The sequence below is a fragment of the Engraulis encrasicolus genome, chromosome 19 (genome assembly GCF_034702125.1).
Source record: "Engraulis encrasicolus isolate BLACKSEA-1 chromosome 19, IST_EnEncr_1.0, whole genome shotgun sequence".
Classification (NCBI taxonomy): domain Eukaryota; kingdom Metazoa; phylum Chordata; class Actinopteri; order Clupeiformes; family Engraulidae; genus Engraulis; species Engraulis encrasicolus.
Window position 1 is genome coordinate 4,405,426 of NC_085875.1, and position 16,127 is coordinate 4,421,552.

The 16,127-nt window shown below is 39.8% G+C and overlaps 1 protein-coding gene and 1 long non-coding RNA gene across 2 annotated transcripts; one reads left to right on the forward strand and one right to left on the reverse strand.

The window, feature by feature from the left end:
* The first annotated feature begins 402 nt into the window (after positions 1-402).
* On the forward strand, positions 403-5,924 carry LOC134434851 (uncharacterized). The gene is made up of 3 exons (XR_010031947.1): positions 403-574; positions 982-1,068; positions 1,576-5,924. It is a non-coding gene; the product is annotated as an uncharacterized LOC134434851 (long non-coding RNA).
* On the reverse strand, positions 5,474-11,281 carry oip5 (opa interacting protein 5). Its single transcript, XM_063183480.1, has 5 exons — positions 11,032-11,281; positions 10,520-10,586; positions 7,840-7,962; positions 7,146-7,227; positions 5,474-6,297 (listed from the first exon to the last, which is right to left on the reverse strand). The coding sequence occupies exons 1-5, from the start codon at positions 11,180-11,182 to the stop codon at positions 6,178-6,180; spliced, it is 543 nt and encodes a 180-aa protein (XP_063039550.1). The 5' UTR covers positions 11,183-11,281; the 3' UTR covers positions 5,474-6,177.
* Between the last annotated feature and the right edge of the window lie 4,846 nt (positions 11,282-16,127).

Here is a 16,127-nt window from a genome sequence, read left to right on the forward strand (position 1 = left end):
TCCAGCTTCAGGTAGGCTATGGCTTCTGCTGCCACAATGATTGCATATTTCCAAAACTATATCTAAAATATCTTTACTGTTGAGAGACCTTATTTGACATTTTAATTCTGACCACAATCATTCAATTTCTGGCTGATTCACTACTGTACCACTTGTGTGCAATTACATCGTGCCAAATGAGGCTCCCCTCTGCCCTACAGAACAATGATATCCATGTCTGTGAATGAAGTTATGAAGAGGTGCATTAGCTCCATCTGGCGTAGCGTTCAGCAGATTTTTCCTCTATATTTCACAGTCCTGGGTGGGTTGGCTCTGGGCGGGTCTGTGATGTTGACTGATGTGTCTGTGGCGCAATAGGCTGTAGCTGCGCGGACACCGAGGTAGACATGTGTTTCGGGCGAAGAACAAGTGGTGTAGCAAAACGGGGAGAGTAATGGCGTAGTTGCAGACCTCACGGGCCGGGCTAAACCACAGCCTGGCCCGTGAGGACCGAATACCTTGTGCAGTGGAACGCAACAAACACGTCCCTGTGATCCTGCAGCACCATGTCTCCGCTTTGTAATTGTAGCGATACGTAAGTAACGTTTTGTTACATTGTAACAAACGGCTTCCAGCAATCCTTTGTTTACCACTGCCTAATATTGCAGGCTACATCATGCAGTTGAGGAGGTATGAAGCAATGCTAATTGAGGGCAGACCTAGCTCGTTGACTTGACCAATATTTTAATAGCAAATAGAGGGGCTGTTAGTTTTTCCTGTAGAATAGTCTTATTGCTGAACTGATTGATTAGTGACACATATCGCATGTAACCAGCAATCGTAATCTCATTCCCGTGAGCGCTAAATCTAGTTTGTAGTAATCTAGCACGCTTAAATCATTTCATTACTTTTAATCACATTATGTGCGTTGATTGCCATGCGTAATAGACTAATAAATAGCAACTGGATATTGACAGACGTGCATGGTGTTTTGCTTTCCAGAACCCTGTTGCCTTGTTCTTCACCTCATGAAACAAGACCATCCAGAATTCCTCAACTGTCATGTCCAGCATCCACACATTCAAGAGGGTGAGAGAGAGAGAGAGAGAGAGAGAGAGAGAGAGAGAGAGAGAGAGAGAGAGAGAGAGATAGAATGTCATTAGAGTGGTTGTCACAGGGTTCCCACACCTTTTTCATGAACAAATTCAAGCACTTTTCAAGCACCAAATTGTCAGTCTTCCAGCACCTTTAAATAGGTTGCGGGAAGGGGGTGTGGGGGTCCTCCCCCAGGAAATTTTGTGTTTTTAAGATGCAATTTCCTGCATTCTAATCAATTTTAGGGTGTCGAATGACAAATCCCATCTGACATCTCACTCCCTCAGATTTTTGATGTACTGGAACAATTTATTTGAGTTTGTCTTGACACAAATGTCAAGCATTTTCAAGCACTTCACCAAACATTCAAGCATTTTCACAACCCTGAAAACACTTAATTGAAATTCAAGCATTTTCAAGGATTTCAAGGAATTCAAGCACCAGTGGGAACCCTGTGTCTAAATGTATTTTATTTCTCATTTTAATTCTTGTTTTCCACAGCTATAGTACCTCAAGTCAAGTCCGCCACCACCAGTCATGCTCTGGTGCCCTCAGAGGGATGTCTTTGACTCCTGCCAGGATGCAACATGCCCAGGTGGACCAATAACAACGCAAGGACTGCAGTAATCAAGCTGTAGATGAAAGACCAATGAGGTCAAGTAAAACACCACTGAGATGACATCTCCACCAAACCAAATAGTGCCCCTGCAGCTGTCCAATACCTTATCTAAACCCAATGCTGAGTGTGTGTGTGTGATTGTAGCTTTCGCATCCAATCTACAAAGTAGCAGTATTCTGTTTTTTCATTGTAGCACTATGAGAGTGATGTGGCTAGGGACCCAGAATTTTTAAATGACAACTCCTTGTTGTTGTTGAATCTTTTTGATGTTATTTCTCACACATCAGTAGTTGTTTCTGGAATGCAAATTAAGGTTGTTTCTTGACGTTCCAATTCCAATGAATTCCAAAAAAAAGTCTACAATGGTGTGTGAGGTTAGAAGGGGTGGGTAGTTGGTGGACAGGTATCTCACTACCTCAGTGACAATCATAGGCTAGTAAATATCCCCATGTTTTCTAAGTTAAACCTTGCAGTATAGTGGAAATTGCATGTGATTCTTTAAATGCATCTTTGTTGAAAGGATTTTTTCTTTCCTTTTTGAAAATGGTGAATTGGGATCAGAAAATCATTGCATGCATTTTTAAAATCTGTTTTCTTATGGACTTTTTGCAGATATCCTGAAAATATTGTGTGTGTGTGTGTGTGTGTGTGTGTGTGTGTGTGTGTGTGTGTGTGTGTGTGTGTGTGTGTGTGTGTGTGTGTGTGTGTGTGTGTGTGTGTGTGTGTGTATGTGTGTGTGTGTGTGTGTGTGTGTCTTGGTCCATCTCATGAGGTTTCCATCACCTGCATGTGCTCCATACGAAAGGCAATGACAGAGCAACAGGACTTTGTTTAGTTGTTCAGCAACAGTACTTTAGTTTAGTTCCTCATAGAGGTAGTAGTATTCATATCCTGGGGTGCTTGCTTTTTGTTTCGTTGTAGTAGGTGATTCAGTTTGTCTCAAAAGTGGGATATAGGAAACTGAAGTGGTGATTGTAATGATATGTTAAACGAAATGATGGGTTGTTGAGTATGTGTGTACCAATACCAGAGGAATTTGAAATCATTTCCAGTCAGACTAATAGTCTAGTACGGTCCATACAACCAACCCTAGATACGGGATCTGTGCAATACGTTTTCTCTCCCTATCCTATTTCCCTGTAATGGTTTTGATATAAATATGTATATTGTAAAACAAAGTGACAAGTTGTTCAACAAAACAACAAAATCACCAATGTCTTCCATTAAGAAGTGTATAGTCCCATATGCTTATGTAGCCAGCTTTTAGTGCCAACATTATAATACATGGCCATGCATGCGGGGTAGTGATGCTTGCTGAGTAATATAGTTCTAGTTATATATACCTATATCTTTCAAGGTGTATACACAGTACAAACAGAATAGACCTTAGATACGAACTGGGATGTAGCATCTTTATACAGCATTAGTCCGAGATTGGTCTTGAAGTGGGGACTCCCAATGTCTTTGTTCTCTCATCTCGATTCGCGTGGTCAGGCCTGGCTGTCTGATAGCTAGCGTGTTTGTCTGTTTGAGATAAGCAGGGAAGGGTTATTTTTAGTCTGTATGCCTTTTATTGTCACACGTTTGACCTGCATGCCCGTTGTCACGGTCCCAGAGATGCACATGGTAGTGCTATAGTCATATTTTTTGGGTTTGCTGTTGTTTTTTTGGTTGTTGCTAGTTTAAATTGCCGTTTGAAGGGTTGTTTAGATTATCCTCATCCACCATATACATTAACTACCCATCATCTCCTTTAGTATGTGAGATTGAGCCCTCACAGAAGGGTGTGTAGCAAGTGTTCATCATCACATGTACTCTACAGTTTACTCTCTACACTTTAGTTTAACGGAGTAGCAAAGGGGTAGCCTTCATGAAGTGCACTAGCTGCCACAGTATGCCAACTATCTTCCAACCAGTCTTTGACAATTATCAAATTAATAGTGGAAGAAGCTATATATTTCAAATATACAGTATATTTGGCTGTACGGTTCAGACCATTTGAACTGCTTAGAAAGGAGTGCTTGTGTGTAACTAACAAATCTGCAAATTTTGGGTTTGTGATTGTGGCTTGGCCTCGAACAGCCAAGAGTACAAGATTCTCATCCTTCTTAGTTGGTAGTTTGCCTAAAGTAGGCTAGATAGCCTAGAAGACTAAGAGTAGCACAGACTTTTAACTCTAGGTATGCATTATGTTAGAGAATTAACCATCTTTAGATTGAGTATTAACATGTAAATAAATACCTCACTTTAATTGGAAAGCAGAGAACATATTAAAAGTAGTTCTAATAAATAAAAACAATTAAGCCATAGCATACTGGCATGTAAAGTAGAGTTTAGTAGGAGCAATAAAACAAGAACATGTTATGCATGATTTTAGTGCCAGGTTTGGTCCAATTAAGTGTTGAAAAGAAAAGCACTCTTGTTTCATGCCTATCCTAAGGTGATCCTTACTAATTGTAATGAGAAGCCATCCCAGACCAAGGGATGTGTCCATTCTACATACAGGTGTGGCAAGGGGTAAAAACACACGCTTTGGAAAGCTTTCTATACAACGATATTTTCCAAATCCCAGTGGAAACAAACGAACGCACACTGGTCTATTGACACTGCAGGGGACAGTTTCCAGTCCTTTTGACATTCCAGCATGCATAACATTGCATGTTTCCATCGCGACGGCATTCGTAACAGCATCATTACCCAATGCACATGATATAAATAATATGCATTGTATTGCAATCAAAAGCAATATAAACTTGTACAGTGGTTTGCTATATTCGAATACCTAGTATTTTCTGGGTAAACACACTAAACTGTATGTCTGAGGTCACCACCGTGGCAACGGCAGTTTTGTCTGTTGTGTTGTGCGTGCGTCTCGTGATGGTGCGAGGGAGCTAGCCACCTGTGACAGCATGAGGGCCTCCCCTTACCTGATATGCTGCTGCTTTAACGACAACACAAAACGGTGACAAAGACATGTCCTCATATGGCACTTTCCCCTCATCAGTACTGTACAGAGTCCAGAGACGCTCTCTTCACTCCCAATTGTAACCCTGTAACATTACAAAGCCAAACCTCCGCCCACGCCTTCTAATGATATAGACATGTGAAGATGTGAAAATAACCATGAGTGTAGTCTCTGTCTATAGGAATGCAGTGGAAATAGTGTGTTTTGATGCATGACGGGGCAACTTGAAAACGTGTAGAAACTGCATGCAATAATAATAATAATGATGACTTTTTGTTTCTTTGAATATGACTTTAAATAATCATTGCTTGGAAATGGATTGGTAACTACGGCATTGTTGTGAAAAAGAGTTTTGTGTCAAACAAACAAACAAAAAATATCTCCCATTATTTGTTTTGGTACCTTGTTACTCTTGTTAATTCGATCTGGGCATGAAGTTACGTAGATACGTAAATTTAACCAATGCTTAAACTGATACTATGCTGAGTTAATTTAGCAACAAGTTAAATTGCTTAAATGCTGGGTGAATTAACATTCTCACGGTTGCCCAGTAGTTTGTGGATGGAAAACCATGCTTGCAAATTGGCTGGTGCCAGATCGACACCCATGGTCAGAGATGTGCAAAGTAGAAGTACTGTTACAGATATGATTACAACACTAGTAGTATGGTACGGCATAATTGCAACTACGTCATACCATACTACTAGTGTTGTAATTACATTTGTAACAGTACTTCTACTTAATACACCTTTGCCTATGGTCTAGTGTACTGTACGTTTAGTAGGGCATATTCAGTCCTGACCCACTAGGGGAGCCTCAAACCAAAAGTTGCTTAGTATCTCTTTAATACATTTTTCAGGATCAGAGAGCACAACATTGATTAAAAAACAGACATACGCAAGCAGTTTCTGTTCCAAAACGGGTAACTCTTGCTGTGCATTTGTGTATGTAGCAATTCAACAATTCATGATAATGAATTTGAATGATGACCAGCAATGAAATCTGTTGTAGCTCCCTGCATTGTCCTTATGGAAAGTTGGTTACAATGTTGAACATTTATGCTTTAGAAAGCACAACCGGAAAACCTGGAAATTGTTCAAATTCCGTTTGTAAACTCCAAATGTTGAGGCTGTAGGTTTTGTCCAACTATGCACTTAACGAGGGGCACCAAGCATGCTAAGATGAGCCTCCTGATCATTTTGTTGAAAGTGAAAATGCATTATATATGTAGCAATAAAAAGCAGCATGGTGCCAATCATACAAAAATGTGTTTGTGTCCTTTCTTAAAATTCTGAATCTTCTAATCACAAAATTGCATGGGGTCCTTCTGTGTCCCTCTTTGGGGATGATCAGGAAAATATCTCAGTCTAAGCATTACAGAACAGAACAGAGCATATAAAAATGTAACAACCAGAATATTCCGCATTTATACAAATGTGTATACACACTTATGATAGTGAGGAAAAATAATCTTGTAAACTCACAATACATATCCTGAACAGCAGTCAACATAGTTCAATCAGAGCCATTCAGTTTTACAAAGTGGTTTGTTCACGCCAGCATTCTCTTTTCTTTCTTGATGAAGCAAATGCTGCAGGATGGTCATTCTCTTACTCTGTGACTCCAGCTCCTGTTTCAGCTAAGGGTCCAGCCCAAGGAAGAAAAGACAAGAGAACATAAGAGGTCAGGTGTAAATCCAAGAACATGGTTAAGTGATAAACCTGGCTACTTTAACCTACAGGAAGTGGTAAACCTGCCAATAGATAGTTGACAGGTCATTTAATTGAGAACATTTTGATTTTCTATTAGATGATGTACCACTACCTCACGGTTTACTTAATATGGTTTATTACTGAGTCAGGTCTTCACATACACCACCCCAAGCTCCGGACATGAATATATTCAGTGTGCCAAAATGGTGAAGTCTGTCATTGGTAACTGGACATCTATTTATTATCTATTTTTTAAAATCTATTTTTATTCCAAACGAGATGAGGAGAGTAGTCTGCAGCTCCAGCTCCAAGTGGTTCAGAGATGCTAGGGCAGAGGGCAATAGGGTTACCATATTGATCATCTTTGGTTAGGGACGGGTGCATTTGTTTACACTTCATCTAGCCACTAGGATGTCTGCAATAACAGCACACCAATCTCGTTTGAGTACTAGATTCATAAACAGAGGAGGTTGGCAAGGGATATGACATAACAAATTAAAAAGTGTTGCCACCTGTCCCAGTTGTTAATGGTCTGTCCAGAGGGGGAAAATACAGTTTCCCTGGACAAAGAATGAAGGGAGCCATTGCTTTCAAGCAACAGACAGGATCGATTACTATTGAAATATCCAGGTTTGTTGTCCGACAGAGGTGGCAACCCCTACTTTCGGGATAAAAGGTGAAACTGAATGGTTCCGAGTGAAAAAAAAAACCAAGTCCAGCCACTGACAACTCAGATCTTATAAATAACACGACTTGGACGACCGTTTTTACTCACCTTGTTGAGTTCCTCCTCTAGGGGTTTTACGTCAAAGTTCAGAGTGGTAGCAGGCACTGTTGTGCTGTCTGACAGCTTGTAACTGTGTCAAGAGAGGACAAACAAAAGTTAAAAAAGTAGTAGTGGCGTATCTTAAAGCCTTGCTAGCCAAGGAAATCAAGGCATTCGGTAAATTCAACTCCAACTTATGAGTACCCAAATGATACAGTTTGCAGTGTCCATAATTCTTTACATGACACATAAAAAACTGCCTTTTGGCTTGACTTTTTCTACTCCACGTACAGTACATCATAGGGAGTAAAATGGCCTACAGAGAATGAAAAATGAAAAGCACACGTGAAAAGCACATTACATTACATTGAGCATATATTTTAAGGAAAGTGACTTTTTTTTAAACAAATAAGGACATAATCAACAGCATACAATGAGTACAGAGTATACAGGTAAAGTAGAACTAATGCAGGTGAGCATGGATTTAAAGAAGAAGATCATTTTTTCTGTTGTCTTATTCGCTGTCGTCTCTTTCAATTCAGATTTCTGGCTGCTCCAAGCCAGTCACTCCTCTATGGTAGGCAACCACAGCCACAGCCACCATTTCCACAATTAAGACAGGGATGATGGTGCTAGTATTGGATTTTAAAAATCCTGGGTTGAGTCCATACCCCTCCACATTGCGTTGGTCTTCTGGCCTTACCAGTTAATGTCACATTTTTGTAGAAGGAAGCAGCCGCGCAAAGCTGACTGCTTTGGTGGGGTTGAGTGGAGGATTCCACCCACAGTCAAAGAACAGCCAGAGCACTGGAGGCAACTGAACACACTACAACAAAAAATGTGAAAAATACACATATCAAATTTGCTATAAAAGTGCAGTGGTTATTCCACACCAAATCTCAGAATGCCCCCACACAAACCATCTAAGATTTGGTTGGAAAAAAATACAGGAAGTTCAAACACTTCCTAATGGGAAAAGTCCCAACTTTTAGCTTCAAACTCCTTATAGTTTTGCCATTAAAAAGACTTAATCGACTACCCCCCGAACCATTTTAATTTCCTATAATGCAACACATTATGGGAGTATTATATTCATGTAATATTTACAGCCGCTTGACCTTCATACAAAGCTGGGAGATAACAGGAACTCAATGAAAGTGGCATCGAAACTATATCGGTTTAAAATATATATCCATTCCAATTAAATTCATCTAAACTAATATCCATTCAAACTATATCAATTCGAAAGCTGTAAAAATGATTCAATTGTTATTTTTTACTTCTTTACTTTATTATTACTTACACTGTTGTTCGTCCTGTCTTGCACTTCAATACCTGACTTGTTAATGCCAGTCCTGTGTATGTCTGTGTTTGCATGGGATAGATAGAAACCTAATTACAATTTCCTTCTATGACCTGTGCATATGAAGAATCTGACAATAAAGCTAACTTGACTTGACTAATCTCTTACTTAACCCCTTGGCGCAGCACTATGGCTCCCTGTAATGTCATGGCAATGTTGTTATGATGTAGTTAAGCATTTTCAGCAAGTGAATGCTGCAGTAAGAGGCTACCCCACTTAAGTCTGATGCTGCGTATATGCTACATTGACCAAGGCGCATGGAGCGACATACAGTAGGTACTGGTCAAGGACGTGCAAAATGACATTGTCATTCAGTGTAACGGATACCTTCTGCTGACTGTAACTGTAAAAAACATGACTCTTTTTATTTTATTTTTTTCCCAGTGAATTCATGAAGGCCTCCTCGGCTGTCATCCATTCACTTGAAACAATTTAAGAATCATGTTTTATTACAGTTACAGTCAGCAGAAGGTATCCGTTACACTGAATGACAAAGACATTTTGCACGTCTTTGACCACACTGCATTAAGGCTCTTGAGATCTGAGGGTTTAAAAAAAAAAAACATTAAATGTGGGTATATTAGAACTGAATAAACACATTCTAATGCAAGGTGAGGGTCATAGCTTTTAAAAACAACTTATTTCATGTTTTATGTGCTTCGGAGGTTGAGATATTTAGGGTTTTATAGGCTGAGGGCACATTTTCCCAGAAAGGGCTTAGGCATTCAGCTTTTTTGCAGGTCCCTTAGGCTAAGTTACACACTGTTATTTACGTTAGAAGTGAAAGATATCACCACTACACAGGAAAAACTATCAGTAATAAATTCAAATGTTTAATTAAAAGGCAGCATTACATTGTAACTGCACTGCATTCTGGCATTCATTTCATGGTTGCTACCCATCTTAAGAAACATTGCAATACATAATTGCATTCAAAAATCACTTGCATTGCAGTGTATATTGTATTCATGACCCCTGTATCGCGGTACAAAATGATATTGTTATGTTGGTAATTCCCAGCCATAGTAATGACTGAGTGCTTAACAATGTGCCCAGCCTGTAGAGTTTGCAATGTGATCATTGTTAGCTTTTGTGGAAGGTTAAGGCACAATTGCAGCACTTCGCACACAAAATGTGTCATTTTAATTTGTGTCATCAGCGTGACTGCTTAGATTTGTGCTTTAACTGTTTTGTAAATGTGGATTTTTAACTGCCTGATGCATAAAACTATTCAAGAAAAAACTCCAACAAAGCAGTCACATGAGTCACACCTGTTGAGGTGTGAATTGGAGCGAGAGTCACTCTGTGCTCATGTGTTTCAGGGTAAATTATAGGTATTTATCTCTTCCTTTTCAACTGAATGCAAGGGTTTTTGTTCACTTATCAACTGTGGAAACAAGTCCATACAAGTCTTGATTAGAGGAGCAATCAAAACAGGCAATAACTGTCCTTCAAAGTACAAATTCCTATTCAAAAGTTGAATTCTTTAGGCTTTAGATTTTATTTTTTATTTGTTTGGTCTTTGAACCATGAATGGGAAACACAGTATCATAGCTGTCCTGTCAATCATTTTTTCCTCCCAGTAGACCATGTGCACGCCGATCCTCATCATATGCTGACCAGTCATGAACAATTAAAGACAGCACAAATTAGACAACATACAGTGTTCTGAGAGTTAAAAGCCCCAAATATCCACTCAAGTAGGAGTTTAACCCATGCATGCATGGGTGTAATTTTAGGTGTGGATAGTGGGGACATGCATGTCCATACCACTTTTGAGATGAAGCTTGTCCCCACTTTTTCACAAATATAATACAAAATAGCATACACCCAACACTTTCCAACCAAATCTACACCTTTGCATGCATGTATCATACATTGTATAGTTATTGTTTAAAAATAGATGGCAAATGTTGCCAAATATTCCCCCGGTCAGTCCTAGATTTTGAAAAACAGGGTACTACAGTAGAGCTCTAGACCTAGCATCCCACTGTGTCACAGCAAGGTGTAGTATACAAACCAATTAGCGTGCGGGCCTTCGGAACATAGCTTCTTATCCCCTTTAACCAGAACATCTTTGGTGACAGCTAAAATACAAACAAAGACACATAGATTACATTGAGTAAGTTGTGGATTGCATTTCAATGTTGAATGTTTCTGAGGCAAATCTCCAGTTGTGCAATAACAATTGCAGGTTCAAATATATATGTATTTATAAAGGCATGCATTATGCACCAGATGTATACAGTGTGTGTGTGTGTGTGTGTGTGTGTGTGTGTGTGTGTGTGTGAGTGTGTGAGTGTGTGAGTGAGTGAGTGAGTGAGTGAGAGAGAGAGAGAGAGAGAGAGAGAGAGAGAGAGAGAGAGAGAGAGAGAGAGAGAGATTAGCCTATTGTCAATGTCTTATTTAAATGTTTTCCGTTAAACTGCACATTTGAGACTGGTTAAACGCAATTTCAAACGTCTGGGCTAATCCTGTTACATAGATGTTTGACAATAAAGTACACTTCACTTGACTTGATATGCTACTTACTGTAACAGATGATAGAGTTCATATATTCGCCACATATCCCAAAAGAGTCGCCCAAGATTGTATTACAGTCCCTACACATCAATACGACACTACTTGCGTAGTCAGTCTTGCACACTGCCTCGTCCAGATTAAATTCCTTGACGTTTTCCATGACAAAAAGGCAAAACGATTAACAACATCATTGGCAGAACAGAACAAGTTTCGCCATTTATTGAATCACTTCTTCCTCCTTCAAGCGTTTGGTAGACGCTGCGCCTTACCGCCACCTTCTGAAATGGAGTGTGGTTTAGAAAATTTCAGTCACCAAAACATTGGAGATCAGTCTCTATGACCAAAGGCAAAGTGACATTACTGCCTGAAGAGAGGACAATGCTGCATATTATATTGTTCGTGATCAACTGAATTAAATACGATATACTGCAACTTTTGATAAAGAGTCCATATAGCATTATTTTCGCATTAGTTTATAATCATAATTAAAAATGTAAAAAGGACAAAAACCACAATTCATATGATAGCCACTTGATGGCAGCAGAGGTCTATGTGTTGTGGCCACTGACGTGTATAGTATAACTGGACTGCGGAGTTCGATAGAACTCCATTCAACGGTTTTGAAGCAACCGCGGCTGATTTACTTCCGCCCCAAAAATGCGGAAATATAATAATCACCTTGACAACGTTGAGCTACATTGCTGATAGGTCGACATCGCCGGCCAATCCACAAACAGACACTTCAAGACATGTCCCGCCCCTCCCACCCGAATATGACATGGCGTCCCCAGCAGAAATATTGAACCCAGTTTTCAGCTGTGGAACTGGTCAACACAGAAACCCTTGATTGTCATAAAAACAGCAACACAAGTTAAAATGGAACTGGTGATCGGTAAGTAGGCCTATGGCAAATATACCATGCTATTAATAAAATTATACTTTGGGATAACGAAACCTTGAAGAGCTTGTTATGATGACCATAATAATTTTAGCTTAGCATCTAACGTGAGCCAGCCGAGTGGCGAAAGACCTAGCTTACTATAAGTTACTTCACCACGTTGTAATGTAGCCGCAATTAAAGACAAATGGGAAGTTAAAGGCTAACAAACAGAGCTGTACACAGAACAGCAGATGTGCCTTTGGGGTCGGCGTACCGTGTGGCAAAACATAATCCATGTCAGCAATACTCAGTATCAACATTGCATTTGTGTGAGAGCTCAGAATGCTCCAATTTTCATGTTGTACATCTGTGTAAAATATTGTTTGGTTAGTGTCTGTCACACCAAGTTAATCCTCTACGAACATTTGTAAATAACTTTGAATGTTTGGGCATCAAATGACATGCAAAACCTTTCCGTTTGACAGACAAACCATGGACGCTGAAGAAAGGCTCCTCGACGCCAAGCTGTCATCCGGAAGATTGAATATGAAGATTGCCGTGTCGAGCAGTCATCATGACCATTTTTTTGCTGATCCCCCCAGTTTTTGAAAAGATTCAGAATACAAAATCACTCTTAGAAGTAGACGGTATGGTAAACAAACCAAAGTTAACACCTTTCAGTTAGTAAAACATAGCTGGCCTACAGTAGGCTATGACTAAACATCTGGGTGTTTTGTATGCTTGACATAAAGATTAAAATGAAATATTCACCCTTATGTTCAGCTTTTTAAACTTGCAAATCATGGAGTGGACATTCTCCCAAGCTTGTAAGAAATGCATTACTTCAATCACACAGTGTCTCCCAACTTCTTTTTTGTCTCATGTACCCCCTAAGCATTTTTGTCATACCATGAGTACCCCCTCCCTCATGCTCTAGTCCAGTGGTTCCCAACCTTTTTCTTAAGGGACCCATGTTTTTACTATTGTAAGCTTTGGTGACCCAACCACACGAGACAGAGTCACACGGATGCCCTCCGTTTCCTGCGAAAACTTATTTTAGTTATTTTATTTCTCAATTCGTCTTTGGTCAAATATAGAATAAATGTTTAATGTAGCACTTACAATTTGTTGCGTCTATGCATTTATTAATTAAATGCTTTGTCTTTTATTCAACATGGGCTATATATATTTAAAACGAAACCCCTTAAAATCAAGAGGGCTCCGCGACCCCCTGTGGATCTTTGGCGACCCATAAGGGGGGTCCCGACCCATAGGTTGGGAACCACTGCTCTAGTCTACTGTATATCTTCCTCTATCCCAGTGGTTCCCAACCTTTTTCTTCAGGGACCCATATTTTTACCATTGTAAGCTTTGGTGACCCAATCATGCCAGCGCCCACGCGAGAGGAGGGAGTCCCAGGCGAGAGGGAGTCATGCGGAAACTCATTAGAAAATTGTATTCCTCAATTTGTCTTCAGTCAAATATAGAATGACTGTTTAATGTGTCGCTTACATTTTGTTGCCTCTATGCATATATCAGTTTAAAAGCTTTACTTTGTCATATATTCAACATGGGCTATATGGTATTAAAAACGAAACCCCTTAAAATCAAGAGGGCTTTCGCGACCCACTGTGGATCTTTGGCGACCCATAATTGGGTCCCCGACCCATAGGTTAGGAACCACTGCTCTATCCCAATATGATTATGCTCCATACATTTCTTTTTATTGATACCTGCCAATGCATGTACCACCTGCATTGTGTTCACGTACCCCTAGTGGTACATGTACCCCTGGTTGGGAAACACCGATCCTAAACAGTTGTTACAATAGTGTGTTAACCAATATTACAAATTAAACAAAATGTGCGGGCTGCTGTATATAAGCATTTATTAAACTGTGTTTCATAATTGCAATGGTTTTTGAGAAGCTGGTTCTGCATATCGGATCCTCTGTGGTGGTAGGATGCAGCAGTAGCGTACTGTGCACATCTTCAGCTGTAACGATAAATACAAATTCTATTTTAAAAAAATAATAAATGTAACATTAACATAATTGAAGCATATCACTGGTATATATAGAGTAACTATAACATTTCATGTCTACAAATGTCTACATTTGTTTAAAAAGGAAAAACCCATGAACATCCTTCTCAAAAAGTTTTGGGTGCAGGACTAACAAAGTCAAATGACAACTGAAAATTAAGTCTAGCTCACCAAGCTCCTGTTTTACTTATTTAATGTATGAGCTTGAAGTGCAGACTTCATTTTTTCAGTTTTCAAATGTCTTTATTGTCCCATTACATCTGCAGAAATATGGGGGTGTACACTCACTTGTGTAATACACTATAGATGTAAACAGAGACGTTGTCCAAGTCCTTGGTCATGTGATACCTGCTGCAGTGTACTCCACGTCTTCAGGAACCGCTCCGCTGTAAATAAAAATAATGGCATATGAAGTGTGATTAGAATACGTCACCGTTTGATACACCAACAACCTTAGGTTCATGGGAAGAAAACACAATAGATAAGGAGATGGGCTGCTCATGTTTCAAAAGCATGCTGCCTAATCAGTGAAAATCATGGGGTGGTAGTTTCATGGTGTGGGCATGCATATCTGTCAATAGAATTGGTACCCTTGTAATTATTGAAGATAGTGGCTACTGACAAAATGCTAAGAGTTTTTCTACGCTTGATGTATACTTTTATCCAGTCCAATTACTTTTTGTCCCTTCAAAATTGGAGGCACATGTAAAAATAAGTGATAAGCTTTGGATGAAAGCATTGGCTGAGTCTGTAGTGTAATGTTACATACCGGGTACTATATAGCATCATAGATGGCAGCAGGCTGGTCGGTCCTCAGTTGTGTGCACTGGCAACAGTGGCTGGTCCCTTGTCCGTGTCTCTTATGGGGCCTCTTCTCAAGGTCGGAGTGACCAACCTTGATGATGTTGACTATGGTGAAACCTGCTGCGTGTAGCCTACTGTACATTTTCAGACCATCTGTAAAGAAAATGATGACAAACGAAGGGTGATGAGAACAACATATATTTCATTACTCACAAGCAGGTAATTGGAGTGCTTCTGGGTCTTCACCTTTTTTCCTTGGTGCTCATCAGTGTAGAGGCTCTCAAACTTGGTCCAGGAGGACAGATGTTGAGGCAGTCAAGGTTGGCAATTCTTTTAAAAAAAAAACGTTTTTATTTGGCTACAATGCCTACGGCGTTTCGGTCCTTATGGCCGTCTTCAGGGCGTATCAAGGATACAAGCTTGATACGCCCGGAAGAAGGCCCTGAGGGCCGAAACGCTTAGGCATTGTAGCCAAATAAAAAAGTAAAAATATTGCAACCTTGAGTGCCTCAGCATCTCTTTTCTTCCTGGACTATATTTCATTACTATTTTATTACTAATATATAAACACATGCAGAGTAAGCAGATGATGGTGTTAGCTTTTACATTGGAAGGTCTCTGGTCTTAACTCAGGAAGCATACTTTAAGGATTTGAAACTTTACTTACCTGACAGTGAGTCCTGGCTCTGGTTTTTCCAGTGTGAAGTGTGGTTTGTTGTTTGCCTACAGAATGAAACTCATGTCACATGAGGATGGGGAAATGTTTACTACACAATGCACTCGTCAGTAGGCCTACAATTAAACATTAATGACACAAATTTGCATTACACACTATGCACTCGTCACTCACAGTACAGGTCAACATAATGACGCAATTTGCATACTGAAAACGAACGTACCAATGACCATCATTTCATCACCAACTAGCAATTTGGGCAACACAGAAACAAACAATATTTAACAGTTGACGAGGAACACAGCAGACTACGTTGCTTTTCCCGATGTGGCCACTGGCCAGCATAGTGCCAGAATGGTAGTGAAATGTTTACTCATCTTGATGTAAGGACTTGGCTACGGTATGGAAGGAGGGAATTACACCTGACTCTCACGCCAAACAGACACATTTTGCTTTCAAAAGCAATGGGGAATAAATTATTGTTTGTGTGTGGGGAAGGCATTCAAATATAATTAAGTTACTTGACAAGCCGACAGATCATCAAACACTGAAAGATCAGCATGCTGTCTTGGGCTAATAACAACTAGCATTGTCGTACGTGGTTTGTTTAACAAAGCTCAGTCATTTTGTCAATCAGCCACGTATATACATGTTTTTATTTTACTTACCGCGCAAAACTGGCAGAGGTCCTTACAGAGTACG